This window comes from Andrena cerasifolii, chromosome 12 (genome assembly GCF_050908995.1).
Source record: "Andrena cerasifolii isolate SP2316 chromosome 12, iyAndCera1_principal, whole genome shotgun sequence".
NCBI classification, from domain to species: Eukaryota; Metazoa; Arthropoda; class Insecta; order Hymenoptera; family Andrenidae; genus Andrena; species Andrena cerasifolii.
This window is the reverse complement of record NC_135129.1, coordinates 1674763-1691267: the sequence shown is the minus strand read 5'-3', so window position 1 is coordinate 1691267 and position 16505 is coordinate 1674763. Positions and strand designations below refer to the sequence as shown.

The 16505-nt window shown below is 37.6% G+C and overlaps 1 protein-coding gene across 1 annotated transcript in view; it reads left to right on the top strand.

The window, feature by feature from the left end:
* Window positions 1-16505, top strand: part of LOC143375500 (lachesin) — a 212064-nt gene that overhangs the window by 179279 nt on the left and 16280 nt on the right. The window contains exon 6 of the mRNA XM_076824691.1: window positions 7849-7972. Coding sequence (XP_076680806.1) covers window positions 7849-7972 — 124 coding nt within the window. The remainder of the gene's footprint in view (window positions 1-7848; window positions 7973-16505) is intronic.

Sequence of the window (16505 nt, the reverse complement as noted above, 5' to 3'; positions counted from 1 at the left end):
AAATAACGACACTTGAAGTTTGAAATCACATTTTCCCTATATTTTGCGTCCTTTCAACACCTTTAAAAATTACAATTTTTTTTTATATTAAATTTTACTGGTTTCCCCCCTAGCCAGAAGTATATTCTTCAAAATAAAAAAAGTTTCAGTCGAATCGGATAATAACTTTTGGAGATACAGTTCCCACCGTTTTGAACACACTGTTTCGAGAAAAACGCGTTTAAAGTTTTACGTGAGTACCGAGTTGCCGGGTGTTACCCATGCATTTGCCGCTACTCAAATGCCTATAACCTCGGGAATTTTACGTATTTCAATAAATCCTTTTAAACACGTATCCCTAAAAGGCTGAACATTCGAAAAATGAAATAAAAAAAAAATCGACTTTTAGACCGAAAACCTCCCCTTAAGATTGAAATAGTCCTCAATAAGCAATATCGTGGTAATGAATTTATTTTTTTCAGAATTCACCCCCTCATAAATTTCCCCTGAAATTCTTTTACAGTTCCGCAGAATATGAAAACCCACAAATTCTTCGAGGGGTGTTTCACCCCTAGACCCATTTCGTTGCTAAAAAAAAATAAGTGTGCTACTAGAACCTCCTGAACTAAATTCCTGCAAGGAATCAGATTTTTTATTCCCTAGTTGCCGTTAGTTATTTCCCTACTTTCCGAGCGAAAAAAAATTCCAAAGTAACGTGGGTGGAAATTCAAAATTTCTTGGGAAAGTAACCACTGCGGTGTAACGCTAACATTAAGAACGTTGCTCCGAAAACTCTCGTACATTGCCGGGGGCTGCAAATAAAAGCCAAGCAAAGAATACAGTTTATAGAAAAATACTTGTTAAAATTTCGCCCAAAATGTGCATTATTACAGGTGTAGTAACAAATACGATATCCAGGAATCGAAAGTCTGCGCAGAAACGACGACCACGAATCACAATCGGGCGTAACAATAATCAGCGAAAAAACAGCAAACTTCCAATGGAAAAGCCACCCTCGGAAACCGAAATAATATGAAAAAAGTTCGCCGCGCCTGCCAGGACAATATCGAACCCGTTCCTCGCCGTAACATATAGCAGGCAGAGTTAGTCTTATCAAAAATGAAAATCCCAATTGCGAGTGGACCTCGTGAATCCTCCGCTGGCCATTCGACAGGCATTGAAACGGACGGGCGATACATTTCCCATTCCGGACGATAAATATCGTTATTAATGGCACGTAGCCGGCTGTCCTCGTGTTTATAAAAATCTCGTTGCGCGACGGGATCCTCCTACCGTACGTTTCCTACTTTAACTGAATATCAATGCGGCCAGGTACTAGAACTTTTAAACTCGTTTCTGTACCGTCCCACATTTAGGATATCGTTCCGCGGCTCACCTCGCCGGCCTTAATTCAAAATTGATAAGTTGCTTCGCGAGGAGTCCACGAAACGACCCAGTCGAGGAAAAGATCGTTTCCTTGAGAAAGTCTGCTCTGCCCCCTCGATACTTTCCCTTCGAAAACGATGCAATCTCGCGGCGGGCTAACCGCCGGTTAAAATATCGAGGGCTTTTAAAACGTTATCGAAGAACACAACGTGGAAACGGGCGAAACTCCGAGCCGACTACTTCCCGCGGGGCACGCAACATTTCCCAGCGATTTTCCGCGGCCACGGAGTTTCCTCATTGTGTTTTCGTCTCTGCGTGGAATGGCGCGGGACAAATTGAGAATTTACTATTGTTTAATGGCGGATTGATTGAAATTTGATCAAGGGGACCCGATATTCTTCGAGCCAATAGGGGAAACTTTATCTCGTCCGGTCGAACGGCAGAATTAAATTACAGGAGGACCTCGATTATTCCAACTTTGGAGCCTTTATTCGCTGCGCGCGCAACCCTGCTCCGGGGATCTCGTGAGTCTGCTCCTGCTACAGTGGTACGATCGCATTATCGCTAATTCGAGATGGGATGAAATATCTTTTAAGAGGTCAGATCAACTGAAACTAAGTACTCGCGGCAGCATGGCTGGAATTTTGCTACCCGGTGGATTTGTACTCGAAAGTAGTCTCTCAAACAGTTTTGTTCTAAAGAAATTGGGGACCTTGCGACGAGAAGGGTGCAGCTTCATCTTTAACAACTTCGAGTACATCAGAAAAAAACTATTTATAAAATTATTGCTTTGACTTAACATTAAAAAGAGAATACTAATTGGAAAATATACACTTTTAGAAAATAAGTACATAGTACCTATATATTTAGTTGATAAGTTTTTATTTCTATTTTTAGCGAATTTTTTAAATCTGGAGCTGCACCTCGCGTGCATCAAAGTATACAAAAAAGTTGCTTTTTAATAACTCTGCACAACATTGTCGTATTATCGTTTTCGGGTGGCCTGAGGCGAGTTCCATATGTGGCCCTCTAAATTATTTTAAATCAAATAAAATCAAAAATACCGCGCTAACACGCGAAGTGAATAAGTGTTAAAACAATTAAATAAATAAGATTAAACGTGGGGTCCATTTCACGAAAAGGGGCCTTATTTTGAAATCTAAATTTTGGTGTACCTATTCGTTATTTTCTTTCCGCCATAGAGGGTCTATTTCCATTTTTTCTAGTTTTTACAACCCTATTTTTTTTTTAATTTTTCCAATTTTTCGGGGACCCCCTGAACTCCAGGTGGTTGCCTCTTTTGCCTCCAGGTTAAGACGGCACTGATGCACAGTAAAGAACACAATTTATTGATTTATTGTTGCTTTATATATGTTGACATTTGTTGTAGACATCAAAAAGTAGGGGAGACTGGGGCTAGTTGATACAGACGAATTATCTCGACACCGTATATATGTAGGTCAATTTGAGCAAGATATGTGAAGATTGTTGTTCAATTCTTTCCTAACTGTTTTCGTTTATATAGAGAAAAAGTAAATAGTTTTGATACGCTCAAATTTAACGTCGAAATAACATTTTTTCATTCATTTTGTATGCATTTTCTCAAGTTTTCGCTTACTATATATTAAAGAGGAAGGGCCAAAGTATATTTTGGCATATTTGTTGTTAAGTAATTAATTAAAATAAAAAATGAAAAAAATGAAATCACAATAACGTATCAACTAGTCCCGCAGTGGGGTAAATTGATACATTTTACCTTCGTCCAAATAACTTTTTTTCATTCATTGTGTGTGTATTTTCTCAACTTTTCATTTACAATATATTAAAGAGGAAGGACCAAAGTATATTTTAGCATATTTGTTATCAAGCAATAAATTCAAACAAAAATGAAAAACATTGAAAACTGAAAAACGTATCAACTAGCCCCGGTCTGCCCTAACATTATTCTTGAGCCTGTTCGTCATCATTGTCTGTGGAAATATCTTCCTCCTCAGTCAATGCACATTTGAGAGCCTTATAAAAAGGTTGTTTATAAGATGGGGGGTAATTGTGCGTTCGTATTGCACAGTAGAGGGTGCAGGTTCAAAGTTTACAATAACTCGCTCATTTCTTATCGGATTTGCATGAAACGCGCACCAAACGACAAAGAATTTCTTTTATATATATTACACGTCAGAACTCAAAAACTTTCAAAAATGAAGCTGCACCCCTCTTGCCGCAAAGTCCCCAATTACAACAATTACACTTATTGGCAATTCTAGGCAAAAATCCCCTTACTGACGGACAATAAGACTCACCACTGTGCCCACGCAGATGGAGATTTATAAATTCCAAACTATTCCGACAAATTCGCATTAGTAAACTAATCAGAAGGGGTAGTGATTCTAAAGAAAAAGGTAAGTACAGTACGTGGAATAAAATAAAATCACAGGACCATTCTTAAATAAGAAAACTGATTTTCAAAATCTGCCCAGTACTGTGCCCCTGGCTAAAAAATCAATTTCACTTTTAAATCGATTCTCCCAAAAACAAAGCCCCACTCGAAAAGCCATATTCCATAATTTCGACATATTTTTGCCGACGAATTCTTGTCATTCCCAGTCGAACCATATTTATTAATAAATTCTTCCGACATTTAGTCAGATATGCGCGTACCAGGCGAGTTTTCGAAATCCAGTTTCTCGAAAAAGGAGCCTCCGATGAACGAATTCTATTCGTACATTTCTAATTTTCCTTTTCGTCGCGCTTCTGCTACCCATTACGAGACATCCTATATTCATACGCGGGAAGGAAAGGGCATATGTGTGACTAACCTTGCCCCAGGGACAGCGGAGGTACTCCAGCGGTAGGTTCGCGGGGTCCTCGACTCCTTGCTTCCTCTCTTCAAGCAGACGTGTTTCCTCGCTGCACACACTTTAACACTCTTAACCTGGAAAACCGTGCGCCGTCAAGTTCATTCGTTGAAGCAGCGTGCTCGACTGTCCTCGAGACGCTGGCCTGTTCCGGGTACATCCCATAGGCTCAATGTCAGCGGCCGACTATTACCTGAAATTGAAATGCGATGTTTACATCGGGAGGCCACGCGAGAAGCTGGCGATGCGTGGATGGGGGAATTGAATGCCGGTAAAACGTTCTTGATGGAAGCCGTGTATTCGATTTCGAAGTGGGTCAATGACCTCCGCGGGTAGTTTCTGCACGTTGAGTTTAAAGAATATTAATGTTAGAGTGGCAAATAATTTTTATATTCGAAGGATCGTGGGCAAACAGGGAATGCCACAAAACAGCTTCATCGAGAAAATTAAGCTTTAATAAATTACAGGGGAAGATCCCGAACCCGAAAATTCAAAAAATTCTGAAACTTTGTGAAGATGTAGGGGTTTTCCTCCTGGTTACAACGCAATTTTTGTTTGCTGCCCTAATGCACTCGAACGGGGTGAAATTAGCCCCTGAAAATTCGGCTACTTTCCGATTTTGTGTTATAACTCGGGAACTGTAAGAGATAGAAAAAGAGTTTCAAGATAAAGTTACTTGTTTTAATTAGATCTATCATTTGGTAAAAAATATTTTACAGTTCACGAGTTATAACACAAAATCGGAAAATTGTCCAATTTTCAGGGGTTAATTTCACCCCCCTAGAGTGAATTTGGGCAGCAAACAAAAATTGGATTGTAATCATGAGGAAATTCCCTACATATTCACAAAGTTTCAGAATTTTTTAAATTTCCGGGTTCGAGATGTTCCCTTGTTAGTCCACAAGTAAAGAAACAAGGTTAAATGAATTCAATTTTGTTGTATAATTTTCGTTTTCAACAATTTCTTGTTTATTGAGTGGGGACATTCCGTATTTTGTTCCAGTGCAGACATTTCCAGTTTTTAATCAGTATACCTACCTAATCTTTAACGCTATGGTACGGGGGTAGTTGAACTTATAACCCTTTGTGAGTCGACAGTTTTGTAGTCCAGTTGTCACCAACAAAATATGCTATAAATCGCAAAACAATGAAAAATGGACATTCCTTGTTTTTTCCCCTTACCTTTCGCTTATGGTTTTATATGTACGTTAATGAGGTATTGAAATAATAGAGTATTATATTTTGGAAGATATAATACGTGCATAGAATCTACTTCTAATTTGAATATTTTACTTGAGATATAAATTTTAAGCAACGTGTTAGTTCCGTGTTAGTTGACTACATTTTTGGGAACAGAAATTGTTGGTGTTGGAAAATTAGTCAAATGTCCTTTTAGTTTCTATGTAAAGAGTATACTACATATAAGTAGAATAATTATATAATCACATGTACGTATGTACATAGATTAAATAAATTAAGTAAATAGTAATGGCAAGCGTTTTGAATGATGATACCATTAATAACTACATTGTTATTATCGAGTTCAATATTTACAGCAGATTAGTTTCATGTGTAGTAATTTTAATGTATATACAAATTGAAAATTTTCCCTCCTTTTTTAAGTATTGTTCATAGTGACTCTTAAAATGCTAAATAGTTTCTTTTCCTTGGCTTATATCTCCTGACCTTTTCACCCGAGGAATCGCAGGTTTTTGAGTTCTTTAATAAATAAACCCGTCGAAATTAAATTTTGAAGAAATTTGAACGAATATACGTTCTGCAAATGTGTAATCAAGATTTCTATCAATTATTAATAATCGAAGAAATGAGCTTAAAGACCCCTACATGAAACAGATGATTTAGTAATTAAGATGCACGGAACAACCTTGCAAATCTACTCTGCAAGTGCAACAGATTTATGCCAGAAAATTGCGCAATGTAAATTTATGCTTTTAGTCAAAATATATTCCTATCAATAAAGCACTTCCAGCGTTATAGGAGAAGGATTAAAAAATGTTTATTAATTTTAGACGTCAGAAGATTTTGAAATACATTCACCTCGGTTATAACGCAATTCTGCATAATGTTAAAAAATATGAATTTTCAACAGTCACGTCAAACACATTCCAAGTTACTATGGAGAAGCTGAGAGAAAGTTCAACAGTAATTAACAATCGTGGGCACGAAGTTCCACCAGCAAGGTTCCATAAATTTTAATTTAGTAAAAGCTCGTCACGGAAGCTCCAAAGCCAGACCAAACGATGGCACAAAGTTTCGCCGAAGAAATCAGTAACTCTATGGGTCACGATTAGTTGACAATCTTCAGCAAAATCACTTCAACTTTGATTGAAATATAATTATTGCAAATGTACGATCTTACTCTACGGATCATCTTAAACCACATATTATTACACTCGTTTTAGGAATTACTAGGTATTAGTAGAAAAAATATATTCCATCAACTCGGCGGGACGCGCACCCCAATATGCAACACACGTTGTCGCTACCGGGTCAAAAATACCCAAAATTGAAAACCACGGTTTCCGAATATTTTTTATAACTTTGTTATTTTTATGTTAAAGTAAAGTGTTTGAAGAAGCAAACAAAATTGAAGAATTATCTCAAAATCTTTATTAAAGTTCTTTAAAAAATTGTAACAAAAATTCAAACAGGCTTCTTAATTTTTACTTGGTTATAAAATCGAATAAGAAAAATTAGTCTTCTTTCTTTAGTAACAATATCAAATTGAGATCGATATCAAAAGTAGATGCTATATTATATATAACTTACCAACGAACACAAAGAAAACAATTCGTAACAACTTTTTCAAAACAATACTGAGAATTTTCCTAAAGTACATACATACTTAGAATCATCAGTTTACATAGTGAAAGGTTTTGATCTTTGATTGCACTTGGTCGGTTATTCCCCCGCCGAAAGGTACCTAGAACGGCGCGGCACAGGATTCCGCAAGAAAAGAGATATTTTCGCAACTTGTGCCTCTGTGGTAAATTTTACCCAGTAGCGCCTCCCGCCGAGTTAAACCAAAACTAGTTGTCTTACCTATCGATTGTAAAATATAACATACAGTGATATGAATTGTTTAAACACAACAAAATTTAACCCATGGATAGTGGACGTCTAGCCAGAAAACAGCATAGCGGACACAGTGTCCAAATTAACCGGGCCGCGCAGTTTAAAGCCGAAACAGCTAAGCCAAGCAGTGACCGCTCGCGCGCACACGCAGTAGAGCCGACCGCGCTGGTTCAAACCGCGAGAACCGGTTAGCGCGGTCGGCTCTACTGTGTGCGTAGGTAAGAGCGGTCACTGTTTGGCGCTCAGCTGACTCGGCTTTAAACTGCGCGGCTCGGAAGTTGGACCGCTAAAATTCAACTGTTAATATCGCGAGAACGAAGCCTCGGATCACAAAACGGTAAAGGACTTTTCGATGCCATTTTGCATCAGGACACTGCACGTTCCGGAAAGTCCCCGATTTTTGGGACAACCTGTATATAATATAGTGATTCCAATTGTGATTTTTTTGAACATATTTGTACACGAAGCGGGCGTTTAAGCGGCAGCAATAACGAAGCCGATTCTCTTTATAATTCTGCTTTCGTAACACGTACAGGTGAAGTTAACGTGCCGTGCAAGGGGCGTGCCACCGCCCCGCGTATCGTGGCGCCGTGGAGACACGAAGGACATTATAATTCGGAAGCCATTTCCAGGAATCGCCTTGAACCAGAAGTCTCATGGTAAGATTTAATATAGATGGCGCTCCCACTATTCCACCGATATAACACGGAATATACAATTATGTTTTCCTCGAACGCAGTCGCTGCTGGATTCACTTGGTATTTTAATTTCCTTATTTCGCCGCGCCGACCACCCTCCCGCGCCACCCTGCGCCCCGCCGGTTGGCAGACTCGCTCGGAACCGCCCGCGGGAAACGTAACTTTCCAGAAATTGTTAAGTAACACTTCGCAAACGTGCGAAGAATCGATAGAGAGCCGCGTTTTTATAGGTCACGTTCTTTCGTTCTGTCACCAAGTATTTCGCCTTTACTTGCGCTTGATTCCATAACCCCTGCACTTTAGGATATTCTATATCAGTTTCGAGTATTTTTAGTGGGAGGTAAATTAATTGTATATTCCTGTGTCTTTGTATCCAATGTGTTGTATATATGAAAATTTCGTGTGAAACACTTTTTAATTTGCATGTAGTGATGCTAAGCAGTGGCGGATTTAAAATGCCCAGGTGGCAAACGTTCTGAGGGACCCATTCTTTCGGGGAAATTAAGAGGTAGTTTACTAAAAACGGGCTGAGTGTGGTAGTACAGAAAAAAATGTAGTGTTTGGATAAAATCATAATTTTTTTTGTAATATGGGGCCTTGGGGCAGGGTCCCAGGCGGCAACTGCTCATCGGCCGCCCGTTAAATCCGCCACTGATGTTAAGGGAATTGGAAAGAAGTCTATTGGCCGTTTAAAGAGGGATAAAGTGGCGAGGCAGCTGAATGCTGTGGCGGGGATAGAGCCTTATCGAGTTTAAACAATTAAAATTTTGATTTTCTTCTGGCTATAGGTAGCGATTATACATTGAATAATTACCTAGGGACGTGATTTAATATTGAAATAATAAAAACTCTCGTGGGTATCCCAATAAACGTTCCAAAGGAAATTCGTTTTTCAAGGTGATGTAACGGGAAGACTCATATTTGTCAAATTCTGAATAGTGTTTAAAGATCTGACTTCCACCACCAGAATTTATAAATTCGTTCCCATTTACGTCAGATCTGTTTTTACATAAGATTCTTAAGTCTAAGAGAATTTGAATAATTAACACGAATAACAGTTTCTATATTTAAGATAAAATTTTGATGAGTACAATAGTCAAATTACATTTAAAGTTTAAGGTACACGAACGTGTGATGCAAATTTAATAATCCTTAATCAAGTGTTTAAGGTAGAAAATGTGGCCTACTACCAATGCAAATATCGAATGAAAACACGCATAGTGCATTGCCTGTTAAGTAAGGAAGAGGCTGTGTTGCGATATACAGATGGGTAACACCATCTGGAGCTGAAGCGCTAGTAGAAATCGATAATGCTCTAGAATCTAGACAAGTATGTACGCGTTGAAATTTTTCAAATTGTTCAAACATACCGAGTGTAAGAAGCACGTGTTACTTTCATGAAAACGGAGATCCAAACCAAACTGCAAAAATAGTACGTTTCTTATTTACACGCTTATGGTTTTTCAATTTCAATCTGATCGAGTGTACATAGTGAAACCATGAAGAATGTGTACAGAAACATATCTGGAATGGATTCTAAAGGAAGAGCGAAACAATCCAATACCAGAACCGGTAAAATACTTACTACAACCAAATGCTCCGTAAATGGGGAAGCTGACCGCAACATTTACCCACTCGTAGCGCCACCAGCCAGCGTGAAATTTGTTGCCACTTTAATTTAAAAAAGAACAGTCAGGAAAGAACGAAAAAAATGTAAATAAACGGGTGCGTGCGCTAGTGGCGTCCTCTGTGCTGAGCTTTTTGCGTCAGCTTCCTCATTCTAAGAAGCTGTTCACTGCAAACCTCAATACCAAATTTCTCACAGAAACTAAATTAATATAGGTACGCTAGGATGGCCCTTATTTTCACCCTGCGATTTCTTTTGCTCTCACCCTCTAATATGGTTCCATTTCATAAAAAAATAGTCCCTGAAAAAGATCGGTTATTGCAATCGGACAACAGGAAAGGGTGCCGACCGGGCCTTAAAGGTTAGAATTCAACAATAGTTAGGATTTAAAGAATTTCTCAAAAATGGTAAGCCCTATCGAAATTTTGTTGAATGATATTAAAAGAGCATTAAATTTTCTACAATTACTGTGTATATGATTTTCTTGTGCTTCCAACCGTTTTTTAGATAATAGCGTTTGAATATAGAGAAATCAGCACACCGCGCGTATAGCCAATACGTCACGCCGTACAGATAGGACGCGCGAAGTGCTGACTTCTCTATATTCAAACGCAATTATCTAAAAAATGGTTGGAAGCACGAGAAAATCATATACACAGTAATTGTAGGAAATTTAATGCTCTTTTAATATTATTTGAACAAAATTTCGATAGGGCTTACCATTTTTGAGAAATTCTTCAAATTCAAACTATTTATGAATTCTAAACTTTAAGGTCTGGTCGGCACCCTTTCCTGTTGTCCGATTGCAATAAACGTTCCCAGGGAATATTTTCTTTATAAAATGACACCGTTCTAGGGGGTGAGAGCAAAGAAATACAAAAAAATCGACACGTATAAATAAGGACCACCCTAGTACACAAGTGAAACTGAAACTCCCTGTATCCTCTTATATTAAAACTAATCACGCAACAACAATATCATTCCTCATAACTTTCACCGCAATTTACCTCCCACTGTAGCCAATCTTCTCCCAAAAAGCGACACCGCAAAATACAATTCCGTTCTCTCATAAAATAATTTTCAAACCCAGCTTGTTAGCAAACAGCGCGCGCCGTCTCTCCCCCTCTCTATGGAACACATCCAAATAGAGTGGACGTTACAATGAAGCCCGTAAAAAACAGCGCAACACCAGTGTCTCGTTCGTCCCGGGGCCATTCAGTGGAAAGAAAAGAGCCCGCGAAAATATCCTCGCCCCGTCGCGTCTGTTCTGAAATCAAACGCCCCTCAGCCGCCCGCGAGGGGGCGGCGAGGGAGGGGAAAGGAAAGTAACATTCTTTAACAATATCACGAGCCATTCATGCAACTCCATTACGCTGTTCAAATGTCGCGTAATAACCGCCGCGGAGCATATCGTGCGTATAAAACGAAATCGTTCGGCGCGCGGTCGTTGGAAACGATCGGCAGACGGCGCCCATAAAATCGCGGCGTATCTGATAGACAGAAACGGACACTGTGGGGTCGGCCGGAGTCGGGCCTCGCCTTTCCTCTGGCTCTCTGTTACGAACTAAACGGCGTATTTAGTATTCGCTTCAGCGCCGCGTCACTAATAGCGGGCGAATTCCAGCTGCGCCGTCCACGAGCCGACGGCTACGTGCACGGCGACTGCAACCCCTGCAACACGTGCCAAGTGCAAGGGGCGTAGCTGCAGCCCCGCGAAACGGATAGCTTATCGCTGGCCTACAATGGCGATAATTATCGGGTACCGCGGGGCAAAGTCGCGGTTCTTCGCTACCGGAAAGCTGCTCGATCGTTGTAAGACAGTGGACCGAATGTGGTGTATTGTTAACGCGTCCTGGGCCACGTGGGCCACCGGTGGCGGAAATTTTATTTAACCCTCCGTGGTCACACCTTCTTATAATCACAAACTGATCACACGGGGTTCACCCCACCGTCAATTTTGAGTTACCATTTTCGTGATTTGGAATCTTTTAACTTTTGAGCGATAATTGGGGGAGGGGGCGAGATTCATTGTGGCATAAGTCACCCGTGCGGTGTTTCGCGTAAAGTAATGTTTTGCGGTTTCTGTTACCAAAAACCCTACGTATATACTGCAGTTGAGGAAGACATCTAAAGGCTCAAAATACTACCATTATAACGACGTGCGTTACGAAAAGTAGCACGTTTCAATTTTCTTACGAAAAGTAGCAGGTTTCAATTTTCTTACGGAAAGTAGCACGTTTCAATTTTCTTGCGGAAAGTAGCACGTTTCAATTTTCTTACGAAAAATAGCACGTTTCATTTTTTTTTTACGAAAAGTAGCACGTTTCAATTTTCTTAGGAAAAGTAACACGTTTCAATTTTCTTACGAAAAGTAGCACGTTTCATTTTTTTTACGAAAAGTAGCACGTTTCAATTTTCTTACGAAAAGTAGCACGTTTCATTTTTTTTACGAAAAGTACCATGTTTCAATTTTTTACGAAAAGTAGGATATATTCAATACGTATAACGTAGCTATTTTTTTAAAATAATTTACTGCGCATGGTCCATTGTACAGCTTCTTTTGTACAATTTTATCCAAACGCTTTGGTCGACCCTCCTTATGAGGATGCTAGGACCTCCAATGAAATAGAAGATCACTGTCCATTTTGACAAAGTGACGAAAGGGAGAACATATTATAGTACATATTCCACAAGGGAGTACATATCGTTTTAAATACTTAGTAATGTTATTTTCGTAAAACTGTATTCATTAAATGCTTATAAACATAATAGTGTGTAATTCCTTCCTAGATTGTATGAAACTTTTTAAGTATATACACATTTATAATGGTAGTATTTTGAGCTTTTAGATGTCTTCCCACAACTGCAATATATACGTGGAATTTTTTATAACATAAAACGCAAAACGTTACTTTAAGCGGAACACCGCGCGAGTGGCTTACACCAGATTGTTTCGAAATGGTCTGCTCTTGTTACTTGAGTGCTAAAGAGAAATGTTCTTATTTCTCAGTTAGAATGAAGTTATAGCTTAATGCACTATGAAAGTAAACAGATAGAGACTTTAAGACTTAAAAACTGTTATAAACTCAAATTATCAACATTTGGACTTATTTGACAATTGTACATTCGTACTACTCGTATCATTTCCAGAAATGTGAATTTTGATAGGTTGAAAATTATATTTGAAAAAATAGTTGTGGATAAACGCGATTTTCTTTGTTAAAATTCACCAAATTTTTAAATTTTAATATTAGGGGCTAAAATTTTACAAAAATATTGGTAAATACATATCCTGGGGTGCGATACACCCTGTGTGGTGAAGGAGGGTTGACCTCGGCTGTCACACTTATTTTTCCGAACGTAATTGCCCCCCTGGATCGATTCGACCCAAACCAATTTTAAATCAGCTACTTTTTAAAACCTATCTGTTAAATTAAATCGCCAAAATTTTGAGATATAGTTTGAACATTGTACAACATATGTCCATCGTTAAAAATTAGCATTTAAAGTACCACGTTAGGAAAAAAAATTAACAGAAAAAAAGTTGCAGAAAAAGCTTTTTTGCATTAAGAAATCATAACTTTTTTAATTTTTAATATTTTTAGTTATTTAATATACTTGAATGCTTGAAAATGCAATGTAGTAGGTAAGTTTCTAGCTCCACTACATATATTTTATTCGTAATTACAGATCAATCATTAAGAGTGGAAATAAAGGAATTAATTTTTTGAGTGACACCTACGAAAAAAATCAGGAGTAAAGCGTCACTACTTAGCCATTATTATTATTATTATTTCTTGACAAATTGTGGATACCAGCCCCCTGTAATTACCAGCGTGGTTTTCGAATCAGCGACGTAATACAGCTTCGCGGAAAATTTAAGCGGAACACGATGATTTATGATTTACAAACTCATTAATTAGCGATTTCCGTTGGCACGGTTAGAGAGCAGCGCGGCTGATTTACGGAAGTTCGTTTTCGAGCTGCAGTTTTCTATGGAATTTCTGCGCAAGCTGCTTGGAAAACCGACTGATTTCAATACAACAGAGCAGAGTATACATGTAATTTACGTTAGCTTCTGAACATCAAGTCGACATGTTGCAATCCCTTGGAACTATTTACGATTGACGTCCGATTGAATTTCACACTGATTAGTTAGATTAAGGTACAGCAGACTCGCTTTTAAATAAAAGCAGAGGGAAAACTTCTTACTCCACTTTCTTCTATAAATACCATTTGAATAACATCAGAAAGTTTGCCACAGTGTCCAGAAAAATATTATTAGACCTCTCCCCTGCGCAACGAAGAAAGGAAATTTTTACTGCACTCGTGAGAAGTTCTTATCTCTCTGTAATTATATCCTTTCACAAGGATGTGCCAATAAATCTGCAGTATGCAACTGCCTCCTTCTTTACAGTGAAACCATATCTTCAGACATAAATTAACTTTCTCCTTATAGTACGTGTAAAAGAATTTAGAATAAGTTCATACAATAGGGAAGATCGGGGCAATTCATTTTTGTTTTAATTAATTACTTAATAACAAATAGGATAAAATATATTAAGTAATTAATTAAAACAAAAATGATTTATGTATATATATATATATATATATATATATATATATATATATATATATATATTAAAGAGGAAGGACCAAAATATATTTTAGCCTATTTGTAATTAAGTAATTAATTAAAACAAAAATGATTTTTATATATATATATTACAGAGGAAGGACCAAAATATATTTTAGCCTATTTGTTATTAAGTAATTAATTAAAACAAAAATGATTTGCCCCGGTCTCCCCTATTGTATGAACTTATTCTAAATTCTTTTCTATATTTATATCTCAAGTTATCACTTACATATATATATATATATATAGTAAGTGATAACTTGAGATATAAATATGAAAAAAAATGAAAAAAAATGAAAAAAAATGAAAAAAAATGAGAAAACTATCTACCATCTTCTTAACTAATTTCTTCCACTAAAACGGAATTAGATAAATCAGTACCGAAATTCAGAGCGCGCACTAATTTTCTAAGCTTCGGATTAATATAATCGGAAGTTTCTGAATAACATCGTATTTCAGTAACGTTACGAACTGAAATTTCTGAAGAAGCAACGCAGCATCGTGAGCAACATCGGAAGGATCCAGTTTGCGCTACAGTGGATAAACAATCGTGTTGGCTGTGCTCTGTTGTACATATAATTACACCGCAAATTATGAGTTCCACGGGTCTTCTGGCGGTTCGGAACTTGGTGGGAATCAATGTTTTTGCAAGTTTAAGGCGAGAGGCCAGCAAGAATAGCACGTGAGGATAGTTGGCGGCGCTCGCCTGCAATATTACAGCAGGGGAAACGAGCAGGTGCAACAAATTGCATTAAAACGCTCGCTTTATCTTCTCCGGTCTTCCCTGCCGGACTTCTGTCTGAATAGATTCAGGCATAATCGCCCTGACTTGAATAATTAAAGAATAACAGAGGGCAATTATTTTCGAGTGCCCTTCAGGTGAAAGTAATTCGGAGACTGAAAAACAAGCGTTTTCGTTAACATCGAGTTAGATGACTTCGTGTATTTAGAAGCACGCTGGGATATTCAATTCGATTCTATAGAGACTCATCAAAATCACGCCGATTTATTACAAATACCACGCTGAAAACAACTATATTTCTCGTGTTCGCAGGCATATTGATTACTTCCAAAATAAAGGTGGATTATTCCACGCTAAATCGATCATTACTTGCTCTACATGTCGGAAATTTGTGTGAAATTGAAGTATGCAGTAGTACCTAATGCTGATGATGTAGTCCACGTGAATATATGGAGGATTTAAGGGGTCATGCTTAGTCAGGAGGCTGAAAAAAGAGTGGTCTTTGGAAATTTTTTACTCAAAAGCTATAACACATTTCTCAAAAAATCTTTTTTCCTTTTAAGGATTGCATCTAGTACCGTGCATCGTAATTTTGTTGTTTAAAAATATTTATCAATAACTAAGTTATTGTCCATCACTCGAAAGTTCTCTAAAAATAAAGGCTTCTGCGGTGACCACTGCTGCTCGAAAGTCGATCATGTAAAATAAAAAATTCAAAAGAATTTACTTATTATATTATATTATCTAGTATTTGAACGAAGGATTTTTCGAAATATTGATTTGGGAAAAAATGGCTGATGTTTAAAGTAAAAGTTTAAAATTGTTATCATAAATCGTGTCTGATTTTCGTCGATTAAAAGAAAACTAAGCATCGGATAAAAAAATCCTTCGTTCAAATACTAGATAATACAATATAATAAGTAAATTCTTTTGAATTTTTTATTTTTGGTGATCGACTTTCGAGCAGCAGTGGTCTGGGTCACCGCAGAAACCTTTTTTTTTAGAGAACCTTCGAGTGATGGACAATAACTTAGTTATTGATAAATATTTTTAAATAAAAAAAATACGATGCACGGTACTAGATGCAATCCTTAAAAGAAAAAAAGATTTTTTGAGAAATGTGCTATAGCTTTTGAGTAAAAAATTTCCAAAGACCACCCTTTTTTCGGCCTCCTGACTGAGCATGACCCCTTAAGTCACCACATTCCTGGTTTTGAATTTGTTTAAATGCCTATATCTTCAATATTTCTGCAACTTTCGGCCCTAAATTTTGGGAGAACATTCTCGACGTATCAAACACTGAAAATATGTAAGAAAAAAGATTGAAAAATCTTTGAAAATAAAAAATAGACATTTTTTTAGCCTTTTTCGGATTTTTTCGAAAACCGTTCCTCGCACGACAAAAAATAATAGAATACAAAAGATGCTCCTTGTCAGGATCTACAACTGTTATTTGACATGCTTTTTTATGCAATCAATAACTTAG